General features: G+C 66.8%; 2 protein-coding genes across 2 annotated transcripts in view; both read left to right on the top strand.

Annotated features, from left to right (window-relative positions):
* Positions 1 to 130: 130 nt before the first annotated feature.
* GHDC (GH3 domain containing) lies at positions 131 to 6,884 on the top strand. The gene is made up of 8 exons (XM_034757779.1): positions 131 to 445; positions 634 to 770; positions 1,126 to 1,699; positions 1,967 to 2,156; positions 2,676 to 2,747; positions 3,014 to 3,147; positions 4,343 to 4,431; positions 5,288 to 6,884. Exons 1-8 carry the CDS (start codon positions 190 to 192, stop codon positions 5,486 to 5,488), a joined length of 1,653 nt encoding a protein of 550 aa, XP_034613670.1. The 5' UTR covers positions 131 to 189; the 3' UTR covers positions 5,489 to 6,884.
* Positions 6,885 to 10,414: 3,530 nt separating this feature from the next.
* The window catches only part of LOC117870581 (inactive phospholipase C-like protein 2), a 29,324-nt gene continuing 17,892 nt past the window's right edge, over positions 10,415 to 21,846 (top strand). Inside the window, exon 1 of the mRNA XM_034757777.1 lies at positions 10,415 to 10,587. Within this exon, the coding sequence (XP_034613668.1) occupies positions 10,474 to 10,587 (114 nt within the window). The 5' untranslated portion in view covers positions 10,415 to 10,473. The remainder of the gene's footprint in view (positions 10,588 to 21,846) is intronic.

Raw genomic sequence — 21,846 nt, 5'->3', positions numbered from 1 at the left:
GGGGGGGCTAGGTGAGGTTGTGGGGAGCACTGGGGGCCTGGGTGGGGTTGTGGGGGGCACTGGGGGCCCGGGTGGGGTTGGGGGGGCATTGGGGGCCATTGAGGTGTGGGGGCCCGGGTGGGGTTGTGGGGGGCACTGGGGGGCCATGTCTCTCTCTGTGCTGACAATCCCCCTCCCCACAGTGCCGCGATGCTGCTCGCCGGGTTGGCCGTGGTGCTGGCGCTGCTGTTCTGGGCCTGGCGCTGCCGCCCGGGGGGCGCGGGATGCTGGGGGGCCCGGCGGCGGCCCTGGGGGCTCGTTCTCTGGCACTGGCTGGCGCTGCGGGTGCTGGGCCGGGCCGTGGGCTGGCAGCGCCGGCACCTGGAGCAGGCGTCCAAGGACGTGCGGCGGAGCCAGGAGCGCCTCCTGCTGCGGCTGCTGGGGGGAGCCGGAGCCGCGGAGCCAGGTACCGGGGCAGGACGTCGGGCGCCCGCGGGCAGGCAGGGCCCGGCGCTGGGCGAGGGTGCCAGCCCCTGGGCCCCAGCCCCTTGTGGGCAGCCCAGAGCCCGGCGGGGGGACGGGGGTGGGCTGGGCCGGCCCCCTCCCAGCAGGGCGTGGGGGGCTCAGCCTGACCCCGGCACGTTCTCCCCGCAGACTCGGCCGTGTTCCGGGCGCGTCGCCCCCTGGCAGAGCGCGGCTCCAACGGGGGCGAGACCCCTGCCCACCCGGCACTGCCGACGGGGGCCTGGGCTCTGCTTCGGAGCAGCTGCACCGCGGACTCCCCCCTGCAGGTACGTGGGGGCAGCCAGGCAGGTCTTGCAGGCCGGGGCTCCCCCCTCCCCCGCGGGTCTTGGGGCCTCTTCAGGGTGCCCGGGGGGGGGAATGTGCCTCGGCCCCCATCCGTGTGCCCCACGGCCCTGCTGCACCAACCTGGGGCTGAGCCCGAGGGGGCTGGGGGGAGGCTGCCCCCCGTCTGGTGACTGAGTGGGAGAAAGCTACAGGGGAGGGAGGTGCCCTAGGTTGGGCTGTTCCCCGGGGGGGGGGGGGGGGGGGAGGTGTTACAGGCTGGTACCCGGGGGCAGGGGAATACAGTGACTGTGTCTATCTGCCCTGGCTCTGTCTCCATCTCGCTCTGTCCCCACCCAGGGGCCCGTGTTGTACCTGGACGTCCTGAGCAGAGTCTTCCCGGAGGCCCTGAGCCCGCAGGGCACTGCCCGCTTCTCCTGGGCCCGGGGCTGCTCCCTGCCGGCCGCAGCCTGGCCGCTGCCCACCCTGTACTGCACTCCGGAGGAGGCGGGCACGGTGCCCTCGCGCGCCGCGGCCCTGTATGTGCAGCTGTTGTTTGCCCTGCGGGAGCGGGAGCTGCGGGCGCTGGAGGCCGGGCTGGTCTCGGAGCTGTACGATGCCCTGGGCGTGCTGCGCGCCGGCTGGGAGGGCCTGGCGCAGGACCTGGCCTTGGGGAGGCTGTCCCCCCATCTGGAGCTGCCTGAGGGGACCCGGCGCCGGCTGGAGCAGCTGCTGGCGCCCGACGCAGCGCGGGCGGCGGAGCTGAGGGCAGAGTGCGCCAGGGGCTGGGACGGCGTCGCCCGGCGCCTGTGGCCGCGGCTCCAGGTGGTGGTGGCGGCAGAGCCCGGTGGCGAGCAGCTGTACGGGGAGGCCCTGCGGGAGTCGGAGTGCCAGGGCCTCCCCTTCTACTGCCCCTTCTACGGCGCCGCAGGAGGTAAAGGGGCATCGGCCGGGCCAGGCAGGGGCAGGTCAGCGCCGTGGGCAGGCAGCAGCCCCGTAAGCAGAGCCCAGTGGGGGGGTGCAGTGAGCCCCAGCCCTGCGTAGCAATGGGGGGGCCAGCGCTGGCTGTGAGGGTGTTTCCAGCCCCCCGCCCCTGAGGCAGTAGCAGCTCTATGCTGCACAAGGGGCTGCTATGGGTCTGTCTGCGGGGGCCGGGGGGCCGTGTGCTCTCCCTGTTGACTGACCCAGTGTCCCCCACCAGCTCTGCTCGGGGTGAACCTGTGGCCGGAGCAGCCCGACTCCCGCTACCTGCTGTGCCCAGACTGGGCTTTCTGCGAGTTCCTGCCGGCGGGGCCGGGCGCTGAGGGGCCCCCGGGGACCGTGCTGCTGGCGGACGTGCAGGCGGGCCCGGAGTACGAGCTGGTGCTGACGGCCCAGGCTGGATTGTCCAGGTGCCCCCTTTCCTGCCACCTCCACACGCCCTGTGCCCCGCAGCAGTCCCCTCTGCTCCGCCACCCCCACACGCCCTGTGCCCCGCACCAGTCCTCTATGCTCCGCCACCCCCACAACCCCCACACGCCCTGTGCCCCGCACCAGTCCCCTGTGCTCTGCCACCCCCATGTGCCCTGTGCCCCGCACCAGTCCCCTGTGCTCTGCCACCCCCACGCGCCCTGTGCCCAGCAGCAGTCCCCTCTGCTCTGCCACCCCCACACGCCCTGTGCCCTGCACCAGTTCCTCTGCTCCGCCACCCCCACACGCCCTGCGCCCCGCACCAGTCCTCTATGCTCCACCACCACCCCATACACCCCACACCAGTCCCGTACACCCCGTGCTCCCCGCCCCCCACCTCTCAGCATCTGCCCCCCACCCCGATATGCCCCCTGCTGTTCATGGGAGGCCGTGATGGAATGGGGCCAGTTGCGGGGGGATACGGCCGTGTCTCATGTTCTCTCTCCCCCTTTGTCCGTTAGGTGCCGCGTCGGGGAGGTGCTGAAGGTGGCTGAATTCCACAACCAGTGCCCCGTGGTGGAGCTCGTGCGCAGGTGGGGAGAGTCAGCTCCACACACCCCCTGCCAGCTCCCCACTCACTCGGCTGCTGCCTGGGGAACGCTGGGGACCAGATGGGAGCTGCCCCTGCAGGGTGCTTTGGGGGGAGGCTGAAGTGGGGTGGGGGCTCCCCTCCCCAGTGCTTTGAGGGCGGGGGTGGGGCTGTTCTGGCCAGAGAGTCTGAGGCCATGGCACTGCCCCCTGCTGGCAGAGGTGGAGTCACCTGATTCCCACCCTCCCCCCCCTGCCCTTGGCTCCCCAGGCTGAGCCAGACCCTGAGCGTGCGTGGGGAAGGTGTCCCCGAGGAGCGCTTCTACCAGAGCCTGCGCCGCGCCGTGGCCATGTGGCCGGGAGCCCGGCTGGTCGATTACGTCTGCGCAGAGAGCAGCCTTCTGGGTAAGTGTCGCTCCCGGTACCCAGCCCCATGCTGGCATGGCCTGGCCAGGGGCCCTGTATGCATCCTAGGACTCCTGGCTTGAGACGGCCTGGCCCCCCACTGCCCCACTGGCTCTGCCTCCGGGGCTACTGCTCCTTTCAGCACCCCTGGGTTTGCCTGACCCTGACTGTGCTCAGGCCTGGCTGGCTGTGCCCCCAGCCTGGCTCAGCTGGGCCTGATTGCGGGGGTGTCACGGAGTCCCCGGGCGATGCTCTGGGACTGCTCCCCACAAAGCCAGTCAGGACTCTGGGGAGCCTCCTCTCCCTCGGAGCAGACTGTCTACAGGGCAAGAAGCTCACACGGCTTCACCTCCTGGGTCTCTCCTGGGAGCATTCAGCATATGCCCCTCCATGCGCTTCCCACAGCGAGTCTGCCCAGCGGGGTCCTGGGGAAGCCAGAGAGTCCTGCACCCCCACTTCGCAGTCAGACGTGACTCTCAGCCAGCCAGTAACACAGAGGTTTATTCGATGACAGGAACAGGGTCTAAAACAGAGCTTGTCAGTCCAGCGAACGGGACCCCTCAGCCGGGTCCATTCTGGGGCCCAGCGAGCCAGACACCCCCGTCTGCACTCAGTCCTAGTCCCCAGCCAGCTCCAACCCTGAAACCCCCTCCAGCCCCTCCTTCTCTGGGCTTTATCTCTTTCCCGGGCCAGGAGGTCACCTGATCTCTTTGTTCACCTTTAGCTATTTCCTTGCAGGGGGGAAGGGCCCTGGCCACTTGTTGCTAGGAGACTTAAGAAATGCATAGGGGAAACTGAGGCACCTACATAGTATTCAGAGGAAACATTAAGACCAGTCCCACTTCGTCACAGGGGGCTGGTGAGACGGCTGGGCAGGAGGGGGCCGAGCTGCCCGGGGCTGTGCCTGGCACTAGCCTTGGTGTTGTGGAGTGGCCCGGCTAGGCAGGGTGAAGCCCATTGGATCCCCACGTGAGGTCCGGATCCCAGTGCTCCGCTGGGGAGGGAGCGGCTTGATGACAAGATGACACCTCCTGGGAGGGGCTCTGTGCCTGTCGAGCGAGGTGCTGCCCCAGGGTGCTCTGGGTCCCTGCCCCGCCACAGGGTTTTTCCACCCCCATCCCTCAGCTCCCAGCATGGGGTGTCTCTCTTGCCCTTCCAGCTGGGTGGGTTAACGTGGGTCCGTGCTGCCCCCCAGGTGCCTCCTCCGGGGTCTGCGCCCCCCATTACCAGGTGTTCGTGGAGCTGCGGGGCGTGCGTGATCTGTCGGAGGTGCAGCGCTATAAGGTGAGTGGCTTGGGGAAGCAGCGGTACGGGGCAGGGCTGGCAGGGACAGTTGGGGCCATGGGCAGGTGGGTGTCCCCCTGCCCCTGGAAGGCTTTGGAGGGTGGAGCCCTTCCTCCTCCAGCCTGCAGGAGGGAGCGATCCTGCCAGCTCGGGGCTACTCCCAGCACGGACTCTGGCCCCAAAAGCGCCGCACAGGTGCCCCTGCCTGGCCTGGGGTTTTCCCCTGGGGAGGTCTGTGCTGCCATGGCTGGGGTTGGCCACTAGGTGGCAGCACTCTCGGATCAGGTGCCCAGGTCGGCCGGCTGCAGAGCCGGACCTGGACGTGGAGCGGTTCCAGCTACGCTGCTGGGGACAGGGGCTTGGCTTCTAGTGCGCTCCCGGGCTGGGAGCGCACAAGGGTGCACACAGCAATGTCTGGGGCAGAGAGGGGCACCGTCACCCTCACGGCGCAGGGGGGCACTTGGTACAGCAGAAGAGCCAGACGCTTGGCCAGTGGAACTCCTCGCCACAAGGTCTGACCGAGGCTGGGAGCAGAGCTGGATTTCAAAGGGGCCTGGATGTTGCCAGGGGTAACGAGACCCTCCAGATGCAAATGAGAGGAGAAAACATGGATCGGGGAGAGCCCCCCCCTCCTGCTAACAGTGTCCCGGCACTGCAGGACATCTGGCACCTTCCCCCGGCCGCAGCTGGGACGGCCACTGTGGGCAGAGGCGCCTGGGCTTGCCGGGCCCAGCCAGGCCAGGCTGGCGACCTGTGGGGTTAGAAGGAGCTTTGGGGCACGTGTGAGGTGGAGGGTCTGATGCGAATCTCGGCTCCCGGGGCCGGAGCTCAGCTGCACCCCTCTCTCTTCCTGCAGCTGGATCAGTGTCTCCAGGAGGATTTTCCTGTCTACAAAACCTTCCGCTTAAAGGGCAGCATTGGGCCGGTGCGGCTGCACCTGGTGGCGGCCAGGGCCTTCAGGGAGCTGCGGGATGCTGCGGGCTCCCCGGGCCCCATGGCCAGAGTCCTGAGGGAGAAGCGCCTGCTGCACTTCATCCAGAGCAGAGTCGTCTCGTGAGGCCGGCCAGCCCTGCGGTGCCGTTGGCCCAGCGTGCCCTCGCTCGGGCTCTGCTTGTGCTGCTGCTCGCAGGGGGGCAGGGAGGGTCCCTGGTGTGGGGCAGGAGGCTGGGGAGGTCCCGTGGGGCGGCTCCCTGTCTGGCAGAGACTGCCCGCAGAGCTGGTGGGAGGCATGCACAGCGTTTCATGGTGCTACCGCAGGCGGGGGGGGCCCTGTTGGCGCGCTGCATCCTGCGTGGCCTCCCCGTCACAGAGCGCGCTGTGGGGAGCCGCGGGCCCCCGCCTGCAGCCCAAGGGCACGGGGCAGAGTGGAGAAGTTGCCTGATCCCGCCCCTGAGACCTGCCAGCTCCCTGCATTCGGGGCCCGACCTGCTGGCGATGCTGTGCCCTGTCGGGGAGCGGCTCGTCCACCAGATGGCGCCAGCGTCAAGTTCACCGCCCAGCTTGGCGCCAGGTGCTGGCTGTTTGGAGACCCAGCCCCTGGCGTGGGGAGAAGCAGGGCTGGCTGCCCTGTGCCCCCAGGTGGGGAAGGAGGTTTGCCCGGGGCAGGGGGTTGAAGAGGTTGAGGCGGCTGGTGAGATCAGGGCTGATCGCTAAAGGGCAGCAGCTGCCCCTTCCCCAGAGTCTGTGCTGCGGGCAGCGCAGGGCTGGTCTCCCCATGGCACCGCTTGGGGGCTGCGGCTCAGAGGGGCCCGGAGCCTCTGGGGCAGAGCCAGGAATTGAACCCCGGCGAATGCTCCGACCATTGCACCCTACTTCCTCTGTCAGCGGAGCAGCACGAGGGCTGGCTGGCTGCAGAGGAAGCTGGAGTCTCTCCTCTCCCGCGGCTGCGTGCCTGTGATCCTTCCTGACACATTTATTACCAGGCGTTCTGCTTGTGCCTTTTGCCCCAGGCTCTGCCTCTGCAGCACCCTGGGAATGCAGCCACCTCTGGGGTGGAAGGTGGTGGCTGCAGAAGGGAGGCCAAAGACATGGGGGAACCACCCCTGGATCCTGGGGCCCGTACGGCGCTGACAGGCCCTTGGTTTGCAGGGCTGGGAACCAAATCGCGCTGCTCTGTGGAGCTGAGCTGGGGCTGCTGGGAGCTGCAGGGCAGGTATGGATGTCGCACCTGGTGCTTACTAACCTGCCCCCTGGCTTGAAGCTCCCGGCTATGGTGTCCTACATTGTGCCAGCCTGGGGCACGGCGTGTGGGATCTGCTCCTGCGCTTGTGCGGCCCTGCAAGGCAGGGGCAGGGGCAGGGGCAGGGAATGGGGCTGGCGCTTGGGAGGCCGAGATCGCCGGCAGCCCGTAAGCTGCTCTGCAGCACGTGCCTCCGGTTTATGAAACAATGGGCTTGGGGGGGGGGGGGGCTGCTTTTAATGTTTCAAAAAGCAAAATAAAGCCGGATTATCTCTGAACATAACCACCGGGCCCTGCGCTGTGATTGGGGCTTTAATCCCCATTAAGAGATTTCTAGCTCGAAGGCCGACTCTGGGCTTGATTAACGAGTTCCCCTTGTATCTGTTACGAGGCAGCCGCCCCATGAATATTTCACCAGTTCGGCATCTGTCGCGGGGACCCTGGGACCGTCTGGCTGCCTGTGAGATCCAAGCACAGCGGGCGCAGGACCCGGCTCTTCCCAACAGCTTGTTAGGGTTTTATTCTGAAGGCAACTGAGCTGTGATGCGTAGGAAGCCTGCTGGGCGGACAGCTGGGCCTGGGGTCAGGAAAGCAAAGCCCCTGGCAGGAGGTCTTGCCTTAGGACGACACACAAAGCAGCCCCCAGCGTGGGACTGAAATGGCTCATCAGCCATAGAAAATGCGCTGGCAAAAGGCCCTGGCCCCCCCGCCCCGTCCAGGCTGGGCGAAAAGTTTCAACCAACGTTCTGGGTGCAAGTGGAGAAAAAATGGTGGTGGGCTGGGGCAGGGAGAGGGGCCTGGAGCTCTGCTGGGAGCCGGCACGCCTGGCCTCGCGCCAGGGGCTCCCACTCTGCAAAGCGCAGGGTGAAAGCCCCCTGGCTGGATTCTGGGGGGCGGCTGGCTCCGTACAGCACCCCGTCAGGGCCTGCTGCGTACCCAGCCATCAGCCTGTGAGTTAATGGGCCCGGTCCCTCCTGCAGGCTCCGTTCAAATCCACCTTCTGCAGCCCCCCCGCCCTCCTCCGGGCTGCATTCGGGGCAGCCGGCCTCTGCAGCGCAGACCCAGCCGTCCTCCTGCAGTACCTGGTGCTGAGTGATGCTTTGCCACGGTCAGAGTACGCCTGGCCCGCTCCAAAGCACTCGCCGGTCCAGGGCCCCAGCCTGCTCCCTGGGCGGCTCAGGGCAGTTTGAGATTAACTCTGCAGGGACCAGCACTGACCGCGCAGTAACACGGGCGGCACGTGGGAGCAGCACGAGTGATTTCAGCCCTGGCTTGGCTTGCAGGAATTCTGTCTGGTCCGCGGCGCGCCTGGTGGGAGCTGCGGGGTCTTGCCTCCCCTGGATTGTTTCCTGCTGTGGGGGCAGCAACCGGGGAGACCAGGGTGAGCCCTAGACAGGAGATAGATATACACATGGACGCAGCCTTCCCAGAGGTGCACTGAGCTGTTCCCCATCCCGTTCTTTTCCCTGTCCCAATGCCCTGTGCTGGTGAGCGTCCCGCGGCGCTGCCATCCCTGGGGCCCATCCCTGCGTTCTCTACGCTGGAGCCCGCAGGCTACTCGCTTTATTTTCTTTTCCTCGCTGCCACCTGCTCCAGCGCCCGGGTGGAAGCCGGGTTAGTCACTGCTCTGGAACGGGAACGTCTGTGTGTCTGAGTGGACGTGGCCAGTGCAGCCCGGGGTATTGCACACACGGGGTCAGGGACCTTTCCTGCCTGCAGTTTGGGGCCCCTCACAGCCCGCACCGCAGGGAAGCGGCAGGGGGTCCGTCCCTCACAAGGGCCCACACCAGTGGACAAATTCATTTCCTCCCCTCAGCGCCCCTCTGTGTGCGATGAAGCCCAGCCTGTTCGCTCTGCCTAGCCGACAGCGGGCTCCCGGGGCCGGGCTGCTAGGTACAGTGGGGCTTTGCATGGAGCTAATCTCCTTACGCCTCCCTCCCTGGAATCAAGGGAGACAGGCCCAGTGCTGGGGCGGCTCTAAGCGCTCACATGGGGTGATTAGCTGCTGCTGCCAGGAACACCTCAGCCCGCTGGCCTGAAATTACCACTGGCTGCTTTGCAAACCGGAATGAGTTGGGTTATTTGTGCTCAGGGCCGCCCAGAGGGGGGGCAAGTGGGGCAATTTGCCCCGGGCCCTGCAGGGGCCCCGCGAGCCCTGGCCTGGCGGCGGTCCAGGTCTTCGGCGGCATTTCGGCGGCGGGTCCTTCAGTGCTGTCGAAGACGTGGAGCGACTGAAGGGCCCCCCCCAACGCCGAAGACCCGGACCACTGCCGGGTGAGTACAAGTGCCGCAGCTCCCCCGCTTTGCCCCAGACCCCCTGAATCCTCTGGGCGGCCCTGTTTGTGTTATGGTTGCCCCTGGAGATCCCAGCTGAGATCAGGGCCCTGTCGTGCCGGGCGCTGCCCAGACCCCAACTGAGATCAGGGCCCCGGCACGCCCGGCGCTGCCTGGACCCCGACTGAGATAAAAGAGCGAAGTAAGTTCCTGGAGGATGGGTCGATCAATGGCTATGAGCCAGGCTGGGCAGGGATGGTGTCCCTAGCCTCTGTGTGCCAGAAGCTGGGAATGGGCGGCAGGGGATGGATCACTGGCTGATTCCCTGTTCTGTTCATCCCCTCTGGGGCACATTGGCCACGGTCGGACAGGACACTGGGCTAGACGGACCCTTGCTCTGACCCGCTCTGGCTGTTCTGATGCGCTCAGGGCCCCCATTGTGCAGGTGCCACCCAGCCCTGGCAGCGCAGGGCCCCCGTGGGCTGGGAGTGGCCCAGCTGCACAGAGCTCACAATCCGGATCAAACAACGACCACATCAAGGGTTAGCAAGTAGGTGGGGCAGGGGCAGTAGGATCTATTCTCACGGCTTAGAGAGGGAAGTTATGTGCTGCCAAGCGCCCGCTCCTGCCCCCCCGACTGACTGACTCTGTGTGGGGAGGGGGGTCCAGTGGGGGGGCTGAGATGGGAGGCTTGGGGGGCAGATGAGGTGAGGAGTGGGGGATCCTGCTGGGGGTAGATTGGGGGGCTGGGGTGAGTGCTGTGTGCAGGGAGGGTGTTTGGGGGGCTTGATAGGGTTGTGTTGATGGGTGTCTGGAGTGGGGGGGAGCAGTTTGTGCTGGGGAGGGGTGAGGGCTGTATTGGGGTGTGTGAGTGTGCAGATGTGGTGTGTGGGGGTGGGGTGCAGAGAGTGGGGGTATGTGGGGTGGGTAGTTGGGTAGGGTGTGGGGGAGTCGGGTGTGGAGAACGCAGAAAGTGGGGGGGTGTAGATGGGGTGGGGTGTTTGGGGTGTAGAGGGTGGGGTGAGTGGATGAGTTGGGGGTGGGTTGTTAATGGGTAGGGGTAGTTTGGGGGTAGGGGTAGTTGGTTGGTGTGGGGGTGCAGAGGGTGGGGCTGTGTGGTCTGGGCAGATAGGGCAGGGGTGTTTGGGGCACAGAGGGGAGGGGGTGCGGAGGGGTGGGGGGATGCAGAGGATGGGGTGGATGGGGTGGGGGGTGCAGAGGATGGGGTAGACGGGGTGAGGGTGTTTGGAGGTCCAGGGGGGTGGGGGGATGCAGAGGATGGGGTGGATGGGGTGAGGGTGTTTGGAGGTCCAGGGGGGTGGGGGGATGCAGAGGATGGGGTGGATGGGGTGAGGGTGTTTGGAGGTCCAGGGGGGTGGGGGGATGCAGAGGATGGGGTGGATGGGGTGAGGGTGTTTGGAGGTCCAGGGGGGTGGGGGGATGCAGAGGANTCAGAGCTCGGAGCTCGGGGCGGGCTCGGCTGGGCCCCTCCTCCGCCCCGCCCCGCCTCCCGGCAGAGCCGCGCGGGGCTGCGGGGCGCGGGGCGGCGGAGCTGGGGAGCGGCCCCGCCGCGGAGCCCCGAGCCGGGGATGGCGGACGGGCCCCGGGGCGGGGGGAGCCCGAGCTCCGGCTCCGGCAGCAGCCGCGAGAACTCGGCGGAGCGGAGCCCGGTGCCCGCCGCGCCCCGCGCCAGCATCATGAAGGTGAGACCGGGACCGCGGCCCCCCCGTGTCTCCCCTGCACCCCCGCATCACCGCCCCCCCCGGCCCCCCCCGGCCCCCTGCCCCCCCCGCCCCCCCCTGCCCCCCCCCGCATCACCGCGGCCCCCCTACAATCCCCCCGCCGGAACCCGCATCACCGGCCCCTTCTTAGTCCCCCCGCCCGCCCCGCCACCCGGGACCCCAGGCCCCCGCATCCCCCCTGCCCTCCTTGGCCGGGACTTGCATCATCTGCCCCCACCCCCCGCGGTGCCCCACATCCCCCCCAGACCTGCATCCCCCCTCCCCCACCGGATTGGGACCTGCATTAGCTACCCCCCCCCCCGGACCCTGGGACCTACATACCATCCCCCGGCTGGGACCTTGGGGCCCCCATCACCCACCTCCCCCGGCCAGGAAACTTCCCACCCCCCGCACCCAGGCGGGATCCTCATCACGCCCCCCCACATCTTTCCTGCTCACCTGGCACCGCTGCCCATTATTCCCGCACCCTGCCTGCCCCCCCCTATTCTGCCCCCCACCTCGTCCTCCCTGCTGGATGGGACCAGGGACCCCCCTTCCTCTGGGGATCCCCCCATCCAGAGCCCCTGCCCCAGCTCCTGTTTCTCTCTGGTCCTTCACTACATGTCTCCCCCTCCCTAAGGCTAACCCCCCTCAGCTCACTGATAGCCTCCAGATACCCCTCCTCCACCAAACGGGGGGGATCCTGCCCCAGCCCCCACCCCTGGGTAAACGGCTCCACCATTGGGGCTGACTGGGGCAGAAAGCGACAGGGGGAGCTGGCTGGTGGGTGTCCCCACGCGCCCCGGGGGGAGGCAGGCGGGGCGAGGGGGCCTGGGGGAGCGGTGGGGGGCAGGGGGGGCTGTTCACTTGTTCCCATCCAGCCTGGTCTCTAGGTGATGCTGAGCTGTGGGGGGCTTCCCAGTTGCTCAGAAAGGCTGGGGGCAGGGCCCGGGGCCTCCATCGGTATCTGTCTAGAAGGCGCTGGGCCCCATGGGGTGTCAATGCGGATTGGCTTTGGATTGACCTCGCTGTACCTGCGAGCGGGGGAGGGGGCCTTGCACTGTGGGTCTTCATCCAGCTCCCAAGGGTCCCCACCCCGGGTGTCCATGTTTATCTCGTGCCGGGGGGAGAGGGGCAGCTCCAGGTCTCAGGGCAGCTGGCGGACTGGGTTGTCTCGGCGCCTGCTGGGGCTGGCAGCGACCCGTCTGGGGAGGCGCACAAGGCCTGGCCCGGGCCGACCCGTTGGGTTCAGGCCGGGGGCTGGCCCCTGACGCTCTGGGCTCAGAGTTCAGCCAGGTGCGCACAGCACCATTGCCGGGTTGTACGCGCCTTGGGACAGGGCCTGTCTGGGTGATGCCCCCCTGGCTTGCCATGCACAGGCCCCCTGGCAGCCCCCAATCGCCTGGCGTCCCGAGGCCCCAGGGCTGGGGTTAGGAGTGACTCTGTTCAGTGACGTTGAGGGCTGTGCATGGGGAGGGGACGTTGCTTCTGTGTTCTGGGGGCTTCACCCCCTTTTTCTTGGTGGGTTGGTGCGTCCCCGTGGAAGGAGGAACGTTCGAGTGGCTCCCTGCCTGACCTCTGGGCACTCGCTCGCAGGGGAAGTCTCTTGCTGGAAGGTCGAGGGAGGGTCTGAATGTGCCCCCGGCGAGGACGGTCCTGGGGATGCGCCGGAGCTGGGGGGTGGCGAGTCGCACGTGTATTTCTAAATCTGTCCCCCAGTTGTGCCTGCGTCACCATTGCTGGGCCGTGCAATAGGTCGCCTTTGTCCAGAGCCCGCCTCCTCTCTTCTCACAGCCTATTTTAAGATGAAATTGCTGCTGTTCTATTAATACCTGGCGTGTGGGCTGCTCCCCGTGCTGCTGGCCCCGGCCCACGCCTCCTTTGTTGAGCACCGCGTTGTCTTGGCAAAGGGAGCGTTCGCGATCTTCGTAATGTGCGTACAGGGCAATTACAGCGCAATTGTTCCCCGTTCTCCAGGCAACTGAGCAGCCTCATTGTGTTCCCAGGGCCCTCGTGGGACGGTTGTGAGCGCGCTGTGGGTGGGAAGGCAGGGCGCGTGAAATGGACCGGGAGCGGCTCCCCGAACGCCGCGGCTCCGGCTGCGCTGGCCGAGGTTCCCCAGCGGTGCCCGCAGCCGGAACCGTTTGCAGCTCTGCCCTCGTTCTCCGCCCTGCCAGCTGCTTGCTGGGTTGATTTCCCCGAGTCTGGGAGACGTAGCAGGGCTCTGCAGGGCCTGGAATGACCCATGGGCCAGCTCATGGACTGTAAGGCCAGAAGGGACCCTGTGATCATCTTGTCTGACCTCCTGCCTGTCGCAGGCCACAGAACCTCGCCCACCCCTCTTGCAATTGACCCCTCACCTCTGGCTGAGTCACTGATGTCCTCAGATCGGAGATTTCACCACTGATGCCAGTGTAAACCTACCAGGGACCCGCGCCCCTTAGCCTGCAGCCAAAGACGTTGGAGAGGAAAAATGCCCACAGAGTGTCTTACTGGTGGCCCGAGAGTCTCCCTTGGAGAGGCCCTTGGCCGTCGGGGCAACGGGGGGCATATCTATACGGGGTGGTGCCATCTGCAGCCAGCGATTGTCCCTGCGGCTGGGCGTGCAGAGACTGTGCGTCTTCTCTGAGCTAGCGGCGCTGCAGGACCTGGCTGGATCTACGGGAGGGTCATACGGACAAGAGGCAGGAATTGCTGTCTGCGTCCTGACGGTCACACTGAGGATCGTAACTGTCCCCTCTGGCCTTTGAATCGAATCCCTTCTCTGAGTCCCACTGAATGCCTGGGCACCCTGGTCCCCTTGCCTTGATGATCTCCTGCAGCTGTGAGTTCCACGGGTTAGTTCCATGCTGGGCTTGTCTCTGCCCTGATCCCAAGTGTGCTCTCCTCCAGATGGGATGGGGCGAAGAGGAGTCCAGTCGCTATGTGACACAGCTCGTCGCCGCTTGCTCTTTGCGGGCTGGGGTCACAAGGCAGAAGCTCTGCTCAATGCAACTGCCCCAGGCCTCCACCCGCCCCGTCAGGCTCGTGCTTTTCCTGCTGGTGCCCGTTGGGAGGCAACTGCTGTGCCCTCCTCCCAAGAGTCACTGCGGCTCGGGCCTTGGCATGAGGGACGGCTGCATCCCGCGCCCGGACTCTGCCCCGGCCCTGCCCCAACGCTGGTCTGGGTCTCTGTGCCCGTGACCCCGCGCGAAGGTTAGCTCTGGAGTCGGCCTGGGGGACTGGAGCTCCGGGCGAGGGTGGGGCTGCAGAAGGGGTGTTTGGCACGGGCAGTTGTGGGTAGAACGACAAAGCAGCCCCCACGGCCACGTCACGTAGCTGACGCCAAGATGGCTCTAGAGCAAATGTCCTTCACCCTAATTGGATCCCGGCTCCTGCCTCGCTGGGTTCCCCGCACGCAGCCGGCCAATCTCGCCTCTGCGGGGGGCCGGGCACCTCCTTTCCTCTTGGCACTTGCCTTTGTCCGAGGCCAGATGAGCTGGCTGGGCCTGCAGGGCCTGGATTGTGGGGGGCAGTGTTTGTCACGTGGTGTTGGGGGCGCCTGGCAGGAACTGGGCAGTGGGTCTCTCCTCTTTCCTGGGCGGGTTGGGGAGCTTCCCCCAGTGCGGAGCGGGAGCCACGTGGCACCTTCAGTCCTCGGCAAAGACCCCGACGCAGGGGCCGGCTGTGAGGGCCGGAAGGGCAGTTCTGGGAGGAGTGGGCATCTGGTTGGAAGAAAGGCCAAGTACTCGGACCAGTCCCGTCGGGATCGCCCTGGGCCAGCACCCAGCACAGGCCTCGCGGGGCAGCAGTAAACGTCTACAGTGCTCGAGTGCCCCCAGGGCAGGAACCCCCCTAGACCTGACCGCCCCCCCATCAACACCTCAGTGGGCAAATACGGGTGTACCCCCACGTCCTTGGGGCCCTCCTTGGCCCCCCCACTTCAGGTGTACCCTCGCCATGGGCACTTTGACTGGGGTCCCCCCCCCGTCAGGGTCAGGTAGGTGTTGGGCACCACCCGATCTGGGGCCACCACCTCGGGCCGGGCCAGGGTCACCTCTGCGCCCGTATCCCAGTATCCATTGACCTTCCTCCCATCCACCTCCAGGGGAACAAGGTACTCGCTCCACAGGGACCGCCCCGTGCCTACCCTGTAAACCAGAAACCCTTAGTCTGGAGCATCCAGCCCCCCAGAGGAGCTGGCCTGGAGCTCTCCTCCCTCCTTAGCAGGTGGTACTCTGCCAGCCCCCCTTCCCTGGGAATGCTGCCTCTCGCCCGGCTGGGTCTCTACTCAGTCAACCCTCTGTGGGTTGGGTCCGCTCAGTCTGTCCCTGAGCCTGGGGCACTGGGCCCATATGTGGCCTCTCTGGCCACAGTGATAGCAGCCCATGTCCCGTGGGTCCCCTCGAGTGGGTCGGATGGACCTGACGCTGGATGTTCCCCTTTGGTGGGGGTTTTCCATATTTCCCCGCTGGGAGGTCCCATGGTGACTCTCTCTCTGCGTTGTGACGGGCCTCTTCCTCTGGGACTCCTCCCAGTTATCCCCTGCCCGACTGCTCACAAACTCATCGGCCAGCTGGCCTGCGTGCTGCGGGTTCTCTGCCTTTTGGTCCATCAACCACAGCCTCAGGTCAGATGGGCACTGCTCATACACGTGCTCCAGTACGACTAGGTCAAGCAGGTCCTCTTTAGTTTGGGCCCCAGCTGTTCACTTGTGGGCATACCCCTGCGCCCGGTTGGCTAGTTGTAGGTATGTGACCTCGCGAGTTTTACGCTGACTCCGGAACCTTTTCCGGTACATCTCAGGGGTCAGCCCAAACTCGCGGAGCAGGGCCTTTTTGAACAGTTCGTAGTCCCCTGTCTCCGCCCCTTTCAGTCGGCTGTACACCTCCCTGGCTGTGGAGTCCAGTGAGGGGATGAGAAACTGGAGCCTGTCTGCAGGGTCAACCTGGAGCAGCTCGCAGGTATTCTCAAAGGCCGTCAGGAAGGTGTCCATGTCCTCCCCCTCCTTACGCTGGGCCAGGAAGCACTGATCAAAGCTCTTTGCAGTCTTGGGTCCCCCCTCGCTCGCCGCAGCCGGGGCCCCACTGCTCCTCAGCCTGGCCAGTTCCAGCTCATGCTGACGTTGTTTCTCCTTCTCTTCCCGCTCCTGCTTCAGTTCTTGCTGCCTTAACTCGAGCTCTTCCCGTCTCAGCTCCCTGTCACATTCCAGTCGCATCCGCTCCCGGGACGGGGAGCTCCGCCGGGACGATCCCCTGCTGGCCGCCGGGGTCAGGGTGCCCTCGGTATTCATTGGGCTTCCCCCAACCCCTCCCCTAGGCACAGGTAGGCAGGGTCTCGGGATGTCTTCGGCAGCAGTCTGCTCCCCCGCAGCCATGTCAGGCCCCAGGGCCCACGCTGCATCCGCCGGGCGGCTTCCCTCAGGGACAGGGCTCGGTTCATCCAAGCGATCCCTCTCCTCCAGCTGGGCAATGAGCTGTTCTTTGGTGGACCTCCCAGTGCGCAGCCCCGTCTGCCTGCACAGCTCCACCAGGTCGCTCTTAAGGCGTTTAGCATCCATCCTCCTGCTGGCCACTCGCCGGCCTGTGCTCTCCGCTTCCCACCGTTCCAGGGGGACCCCTAGTGTGCCAGCCCTTCTTCAGGTCACCCCCTCTCTGCCAGGGTCGAGCTGCAGACTCCTCCGCCCCGGGACTGCTCGCTGCGATCCCCCGGGGGACCCTGTTACTGCAAAAGTCCTTCTCACTGGTCACACACTCCCAGGGGTTAATCGCCCCCTGAACCGTCTCTCTCTGGCTCTTCAGCCCACCTGGTCCCCGTCGATCCCCCTTCGCTTTACTGCTCCCCAGTCACTTACTGCAGGAAGCGCCGTCCACGGGGTGCAGTAGATCCCACGTCTGCCACCAGTTGTCACAGAGTGTGGGGGGACACAAGGCCCTGCAAAGGTGTCACCTGGCCTCTAACCCCTTCCTGGGTTCTCATGTTAGATGCTCAGGTATTCTCCTTCGGGCAGTCTCCCATCCCCCAATGCAGACTATCCTAGCCACACTTCCCTGTCAGCATTCAAAGACTACAGTAAGAACAGTCCCAGTTCGTCACATACGCATGTGTCTTCCCAGCAGCACGGCCTGAGATCCAGACCTGCCCCCAGCCTCCCATGGCCGAAACTCGACTGCTTTCAGTTCCTCTGTGTCTCACGGTCCCCAGCAGCCAAACCCAACGGGGTATGAACGGGCGGGGGAGCCACCGGCTGCTTAAGGGAACGTCCCACAAGATTCCTAAGCAAGTTACCCAGAGCTCGGTGCCCGATTGGCTCACGGGGCCTCGGAGGCCAAAGCAGTGAACCTGGCCGGGGCCCTACGCGCGGCAGGTCACTGGCCATGGAGCTGTGGCAGGTACGGCATTGGAGCCCGGAGAGAGCCCAGCATGGTGCCGGGGAGCACAGGGAGCTGGTGTTTTGGAAGGGATTTGGCTCGGCAGGAGCCGCGGTTCCCTGACCCGGAGGGGACGTCCCGGGTTGTTTTGGCCCGTGTGATTGGCTGAGCGGTGTTGGCTTCTCCTGCGAAAGCATCTGTCTTGTGCCTGGCCTGGCAGGCGTGACTGGGCGTGCCACTCGCCCTGTGCTGTTGTGATGCATTCGCTGCCTCCGGCCACGGGGGCACGCGGATGAGAGCCACGCTGGGCCCCTGTGCCTCAGTGGTGCACGGGGCCATGCGCCCCATACTGCCCCTGGCTGCCAGGGAGTCTCTTTCCTCTGCAGCATGGACAGCTGCAGTGTCCAGGCCCGCCCCCCGTCTCATCTCGGCAGGAGCCGCGGTTCCCTGAGCCGCCTCCGAGAGCTTCCCTGGGCTGGGCTGTGCATTGAGACGTGAGGCTTCCTCTTCCTGCCCTCGAGCAAGGCTCACGTAACCGCCGGCAGGAGCTGCCTCGCTGGGCCGGAGTCAGGCAGTGTGCGGTTAGCTCCATCCTGTACCGGGAAGCGAGTCTCTGTACCATCTGCAAAGCGCTTGGCGGGGCCGGGGCGGAGCGTGCCGCTGCATGTGCCAAGGCGGGGGTGCCTGGCGGGGGGAGGCTGAGTCTGGCTATCCTGGGGCCCAGGAGCAGGGCCGCTGTGGCAGCACGGACCAGCCGCTCAGCCAGGTGCCGCCTGAGCTAGGTCGAGCAAAGCCAGCCTGGGGCGTCTCCGCCAGCTGGGGTCACCCCCCAGGTGCGGCGCAGAGAGGCCAGAGTGCGTGATGCAATGGCAGCCTCGCCCCGTGCGTCCAGCCACCACTGCCCATCAGCACCCGGCGACCGCGTTCCCCGGAGCGCGAGGGACAGGCGGGCCATCGACCAGCCCCCCAAAGTGAAACCATCACCCCACCTCCAGGTTGTGCCCCAGCTAGGTCGGGGGGTTCCTGCTGACTGTACTGGGGGGCGCCCAGGCATTGGGGGGTGTCGGCCTGACATGACCCCCCCGCATCCGGGTCTCAGTCCAGTCGAGTGAACTCTAGGCCTGTTTCTCCCTGGCAGGCGAGGACAGGCCTGCGAGGTCACATCTGGCATGGAAGCCGTTCGATCAAAGCAGCTCCCCGCCCGGCAGTTCCTTTCCGGGTAGATTTCCTGTTTTCAGTTCTGGGCCAGGGCAGGGCTGTGCAGGGTGTGGGGCGAGCAGGGCGGTGCCTCTGGGACCGGGTGGGGGCCTGGGCCATGACCCCATGTGTGCAGCCGACCCTGCTGGGAACACAGCCCCCACCCCTGGGCGGGGGAGTGCGGGAGGGGCAGAGAGCTCCCTGCCTTGGACGGGAGCCACAGGGTCAGGGCGCGGAGCTTCGCCCCTGTGCTGAGCGCCCCTTCCAGGCTGCTTGGGGTGCAGCGACGGCCGGGCTGGTCTCTGCTCCACGGGACCCGTTCTCCCCCCACCCATGCAGGGGGCTCCCCTGGGGGCTCCACGCAGGAGCGGTGGCTTCAGGATAGCTGGGAGGGGGTTGGAGCATGGGGCCTGCTCAGGGAGAAGGGGAAGCACCTCCGATTGCCAGCCAGAACCCCCAAACTGGAGCCAGGATGAGAGTGGGGAACCCCCCAAGCACTGCCTGGCCCTTCCCTGAGCTGTGGAGGGAGCCCGCTGGGCTCGCCACTTGCCCCATGGGAGCAGGGACGTCTCCCAGGGGTTGTCTCCGTGTCCTGTGGCTGTGCCTGGCTCTGGCCAGGGGGCTGGTGGATGGCACCCGGGCATAGTAACTGGAGTGATGCCATGTTTGGTACCTCCCCAACCTGACTCGTCCCTCTGAGCTCACCTCCTGCCCCCGTGACTCGTTCCCCCGCCCCGCGAAGGGCTGCTGGAGTGGGGGGAGCCGGCCGGTCCCCGGGACGTCTCTGCCTGTCGGTGGCCTTTGGAACCTGCTCCTGGCCTGGGTTTCTGCCCAGTGCTGGGTGCAAGGTGCCAGCGAGCCAGGTGGGTGTCGGGTGCAGTGTGATCGGTGCCAGCTCCCATCCCCCGCACACGTCCCCTGGGCCCAGGGAATCCCTGGGCAGGACGTGCCGGGAAGCCCTGAACCAATGTCCCACTGGGAGCCCTGTGCCGGCCAGTCTGCCACCACCCCACGCGGCCTATTGCCCAGCCCTGGGTGCTCTGCCCGCTCCCTGGTGCCTTTAAATACCGCGGCCTCTGCCCCCCAGGCCCTGCAGCGTCCCAGGCTGGCGCTTCGGCAGGTGGCAGGGTCTCTGCCAGGCAGGAGGCGCTGTGGGACCCTGGGGCCCAGCCCCATAAGTAAAGCAGCTTTGGCTGAACCAACAGTGGGTGTTTGTCTTGGGGCGGGTGCGAGGGCCCGGCGGCCGGTTAGTTCTGGCCTGGTGGGAGCCGGGAGCGGGTGCCTTGAGCACCAGACGCTGCCTGAGTCCGGTGCAGCTTGGCTGTGACCCCTCCTGTGGCTGGTTGGGGGCCCCTGGGTGGGTTCAGCTTGTTTCCCACCAGGGCCAGCGGCACCGACCGGCTCCCTGCCCACCTGCAGCCCCACGGGACCCAGCTCTGGCTTCTGGCACGACCGGCCCAGTCTCGCTGGCGGACGCCTGGTGGAGCGGAAGCTGCTGGCGCCGGCTGCCTCTCCAGAGCAATCTGGCAGCGAGGGGGGAACGGAAGCCAGGGGACGCAAGCGGATTGTGAAGCTGCTAACGGCACGTGGGGGGGGGGTGCCCGTGCAGCGGGCCCAGGACCCGTCGGCGTCACCATCAGCTGGTGACCGAGAGCAGAGGAGGTGCCAGCCCCCAGCTAGGGTGGCCCCGGGCTCCTCCAGCTGTTTTCATGTCCCGCCTTATCCTGGTCTGTTTGCTGCTGGGCTCTGGTTTGGAGTATCCCTGGGGTCTGTGCAGCCCCCTCACAGGCCCCCTGCGGGCTGTGCCGCCAGCCTGGCCCCAGGGCTCTGCCATCAATAAAGGGACGATGCACCTAATTAAATCAGCATGGCATCTGTGTAGCCGGCGCTTGGGCCACGTCTGTGTCGTGCTGCCCCGCTCTCCAGGCTGTGAGCGTCAGCACAGGGAGGGGCCTGTCTCCTGCCAGAGCTGGGGACGTTGGGAGTCGGGGGTTTGTGTCCTGGGGTGTTCGTAGCTTTAACAGAAAATATCTGCCGGTGCCCCTCACTCCCGACCCGCAGCCCCCTGCTAGCCCAGCCCTGGGCTCCCCCCAACACTGCCGGTGCCCCTCACTCCCGACCCGCAGCCCCCTGCTAGCCCAGCCCTGGGCTGGTGGCGCTGAGCCTGCCAGCCCTCCAAACCGTACAGTGGCTTCGTCATTGGAACAGCCCCAGTTTCTGCCGGCTCCTGGGACGACCAAAGGCGGGTTGGGTGCTGGTGCCCTCCCAGCTGGTGCTTCACCCCTCCCCCGGGAGTGGAGTCCCGGGGCTCGGCAGGCACCTCGGGCTGGTAGATGCGTCTGGAAGCCCCGACCCGTCCCCCTCCCCCCAGAACTCAGCCCCCCAACCTGGAGATTTCGTCCTTCCCAGGGAGTTTCTATCCCTGCGAGAGCAGCCCTGAGCGCCAGGGCCAATACACAGTTTAGAGACTGCCTGTGTGGCCAGGCTGGTTCGGGAAGGGAGGGGCCGATGGACTGACCCGGGCCAGGGAAGGGGCAGACGCAGGGACAGGGCAGACGGCTACTTTGCCTGAGGTTTCACTGCCGCTCTGGGTTGCCCCAGGCCTGGCTCCGGAGAGCAGCCCTCTGGGGTGGGGGACAAGCAGGGCCCTCTGAGGGCAGCCGTGTGTGTTCCCTGTGGGCTGTGGCCTGGGGGTCACAGGGCAGCCCGGTAAGGGGTCGCTCCTGCTCCGACACAGCCCTGCCTGGGGCGGGGGGCCAGGTCTGTCCCGCCAGGCGTCTGGGTCCAGGTCCCGGTGCTGGGCTCTGCTACCAAGCCAGGCTGAGATGCAGCTTCGGCATGGCCTGGGCCACAGGCCCCCCCCCCAGGGCTGGCTTTGGGGGATACCGTGGTGAATGGGCCCCATGTGGGGGGGCAGGGGCCTCTCAGGGTAGCCAGCTGGGCAGGCAGGGGGTGTCTGTGGCGTTTTCTTTTCCCTTTGCGGGTGTGTGTGGGGCGCGGGGCACCTGGGGGTCTGGCATGCTGCTGGGGGGCAGTGCCGTCGCTGGGCAGGACTGAATTGTAGCGCCAGGGTCGTTAGCGCTGATGGGCTAAGGGGGCTGCGGGCACGTCCATCCCTGGGGGGAGACGGGGGCAGGTTCACGGTGGGGGGCAGGGGTCTGGACTCATGGGGCAGCCCAGCAGGGGCCCACGTCAGAGCTGGGGCCTGCTCTAGCCCCAGGTCTGGTGGGGCAGCTGCGATGGGCTGGGCTGTGCAGGGAGGAAGCCCCGAGTGGCCAGGCCGCGGGGGGAGCAGCCAGCAGGATCCCGGCTCCCGGCTCCCGGCCTTGAGAGAAAGGAAGGAAGGAAGGAAAACGGAGCCTAAACAAGCTGGTTCGGCCGAGCAGGAACCTCTCCCCACTGGGCCACGTGTGTGGGGCTGGTAGAGCCGGGGGCTCCCCTGGGGGCTGGGGGCGGGCTGCTCAGTGTGGGGGTGACTCCTGGCTGAACGAGCCACGTGCCGCTGGCTCTGGGCCTCTCAGTCGCGAGGGGTGTGTGTGGGGGTGCATGAGGGTGTGTGGGGGTGCGCACGGGGGCCCCTTGCCCGATGGCGACAGCGACGCCTGGGTACCTGGCTCAGGGGGGCTGAGCAGGATATGGGGATCAGGCCGCGAGGGGTGTGTGTGGGGGTGAGTGAGGGGGGTGGGGGGGGGCG

The sequence above is a fragment of the Trachemys scripta genome, unplaced genomic scaffold (genome assembly GCF_013100865.1).
Source record: "Trachemys scripta elegans isolate TJP31775 unplaced genomic scaffold, CAS_Tse_1.0 scaffold_40, whole genome shotgun sequence".
Classification (NCBI taxonomy): Eukaryota; Metazoa; Chordata; order Testudines; family Emydidae; genus Trachemys; species Trachemys scripta.
Note: the sequence above shows the minus strand (reverse complement) of the source record. Positions and strands in the feature narration are given on the sequence as shown.

Excerpts from the sequence above, each read along its gene's own strand:
- GHDC (XM_034757779.1), top strand. The coding sequence starts at position 190 with ATGCTGCTCGCCGGGTTGGCCGTGGTGCTGGCGCTGCTGTTCTGGGCC. Across the intron at positions 446-633 it reads AGCCGGAGCCGCGGAGCCAG|ACTCGGCCGTGTTCCGGGCG; the intron begins GTACCGGGGCAG and ends TTCTCCCCGCAG. Across the intron at positions 4,432-5,287 it reads CGGAGGTGCAGCGCTATAAG|CTGGATCAGTGTCTCCAGGA; the intron begins GTGAGTGGCTTG and ends CTCTTCCTGCAG.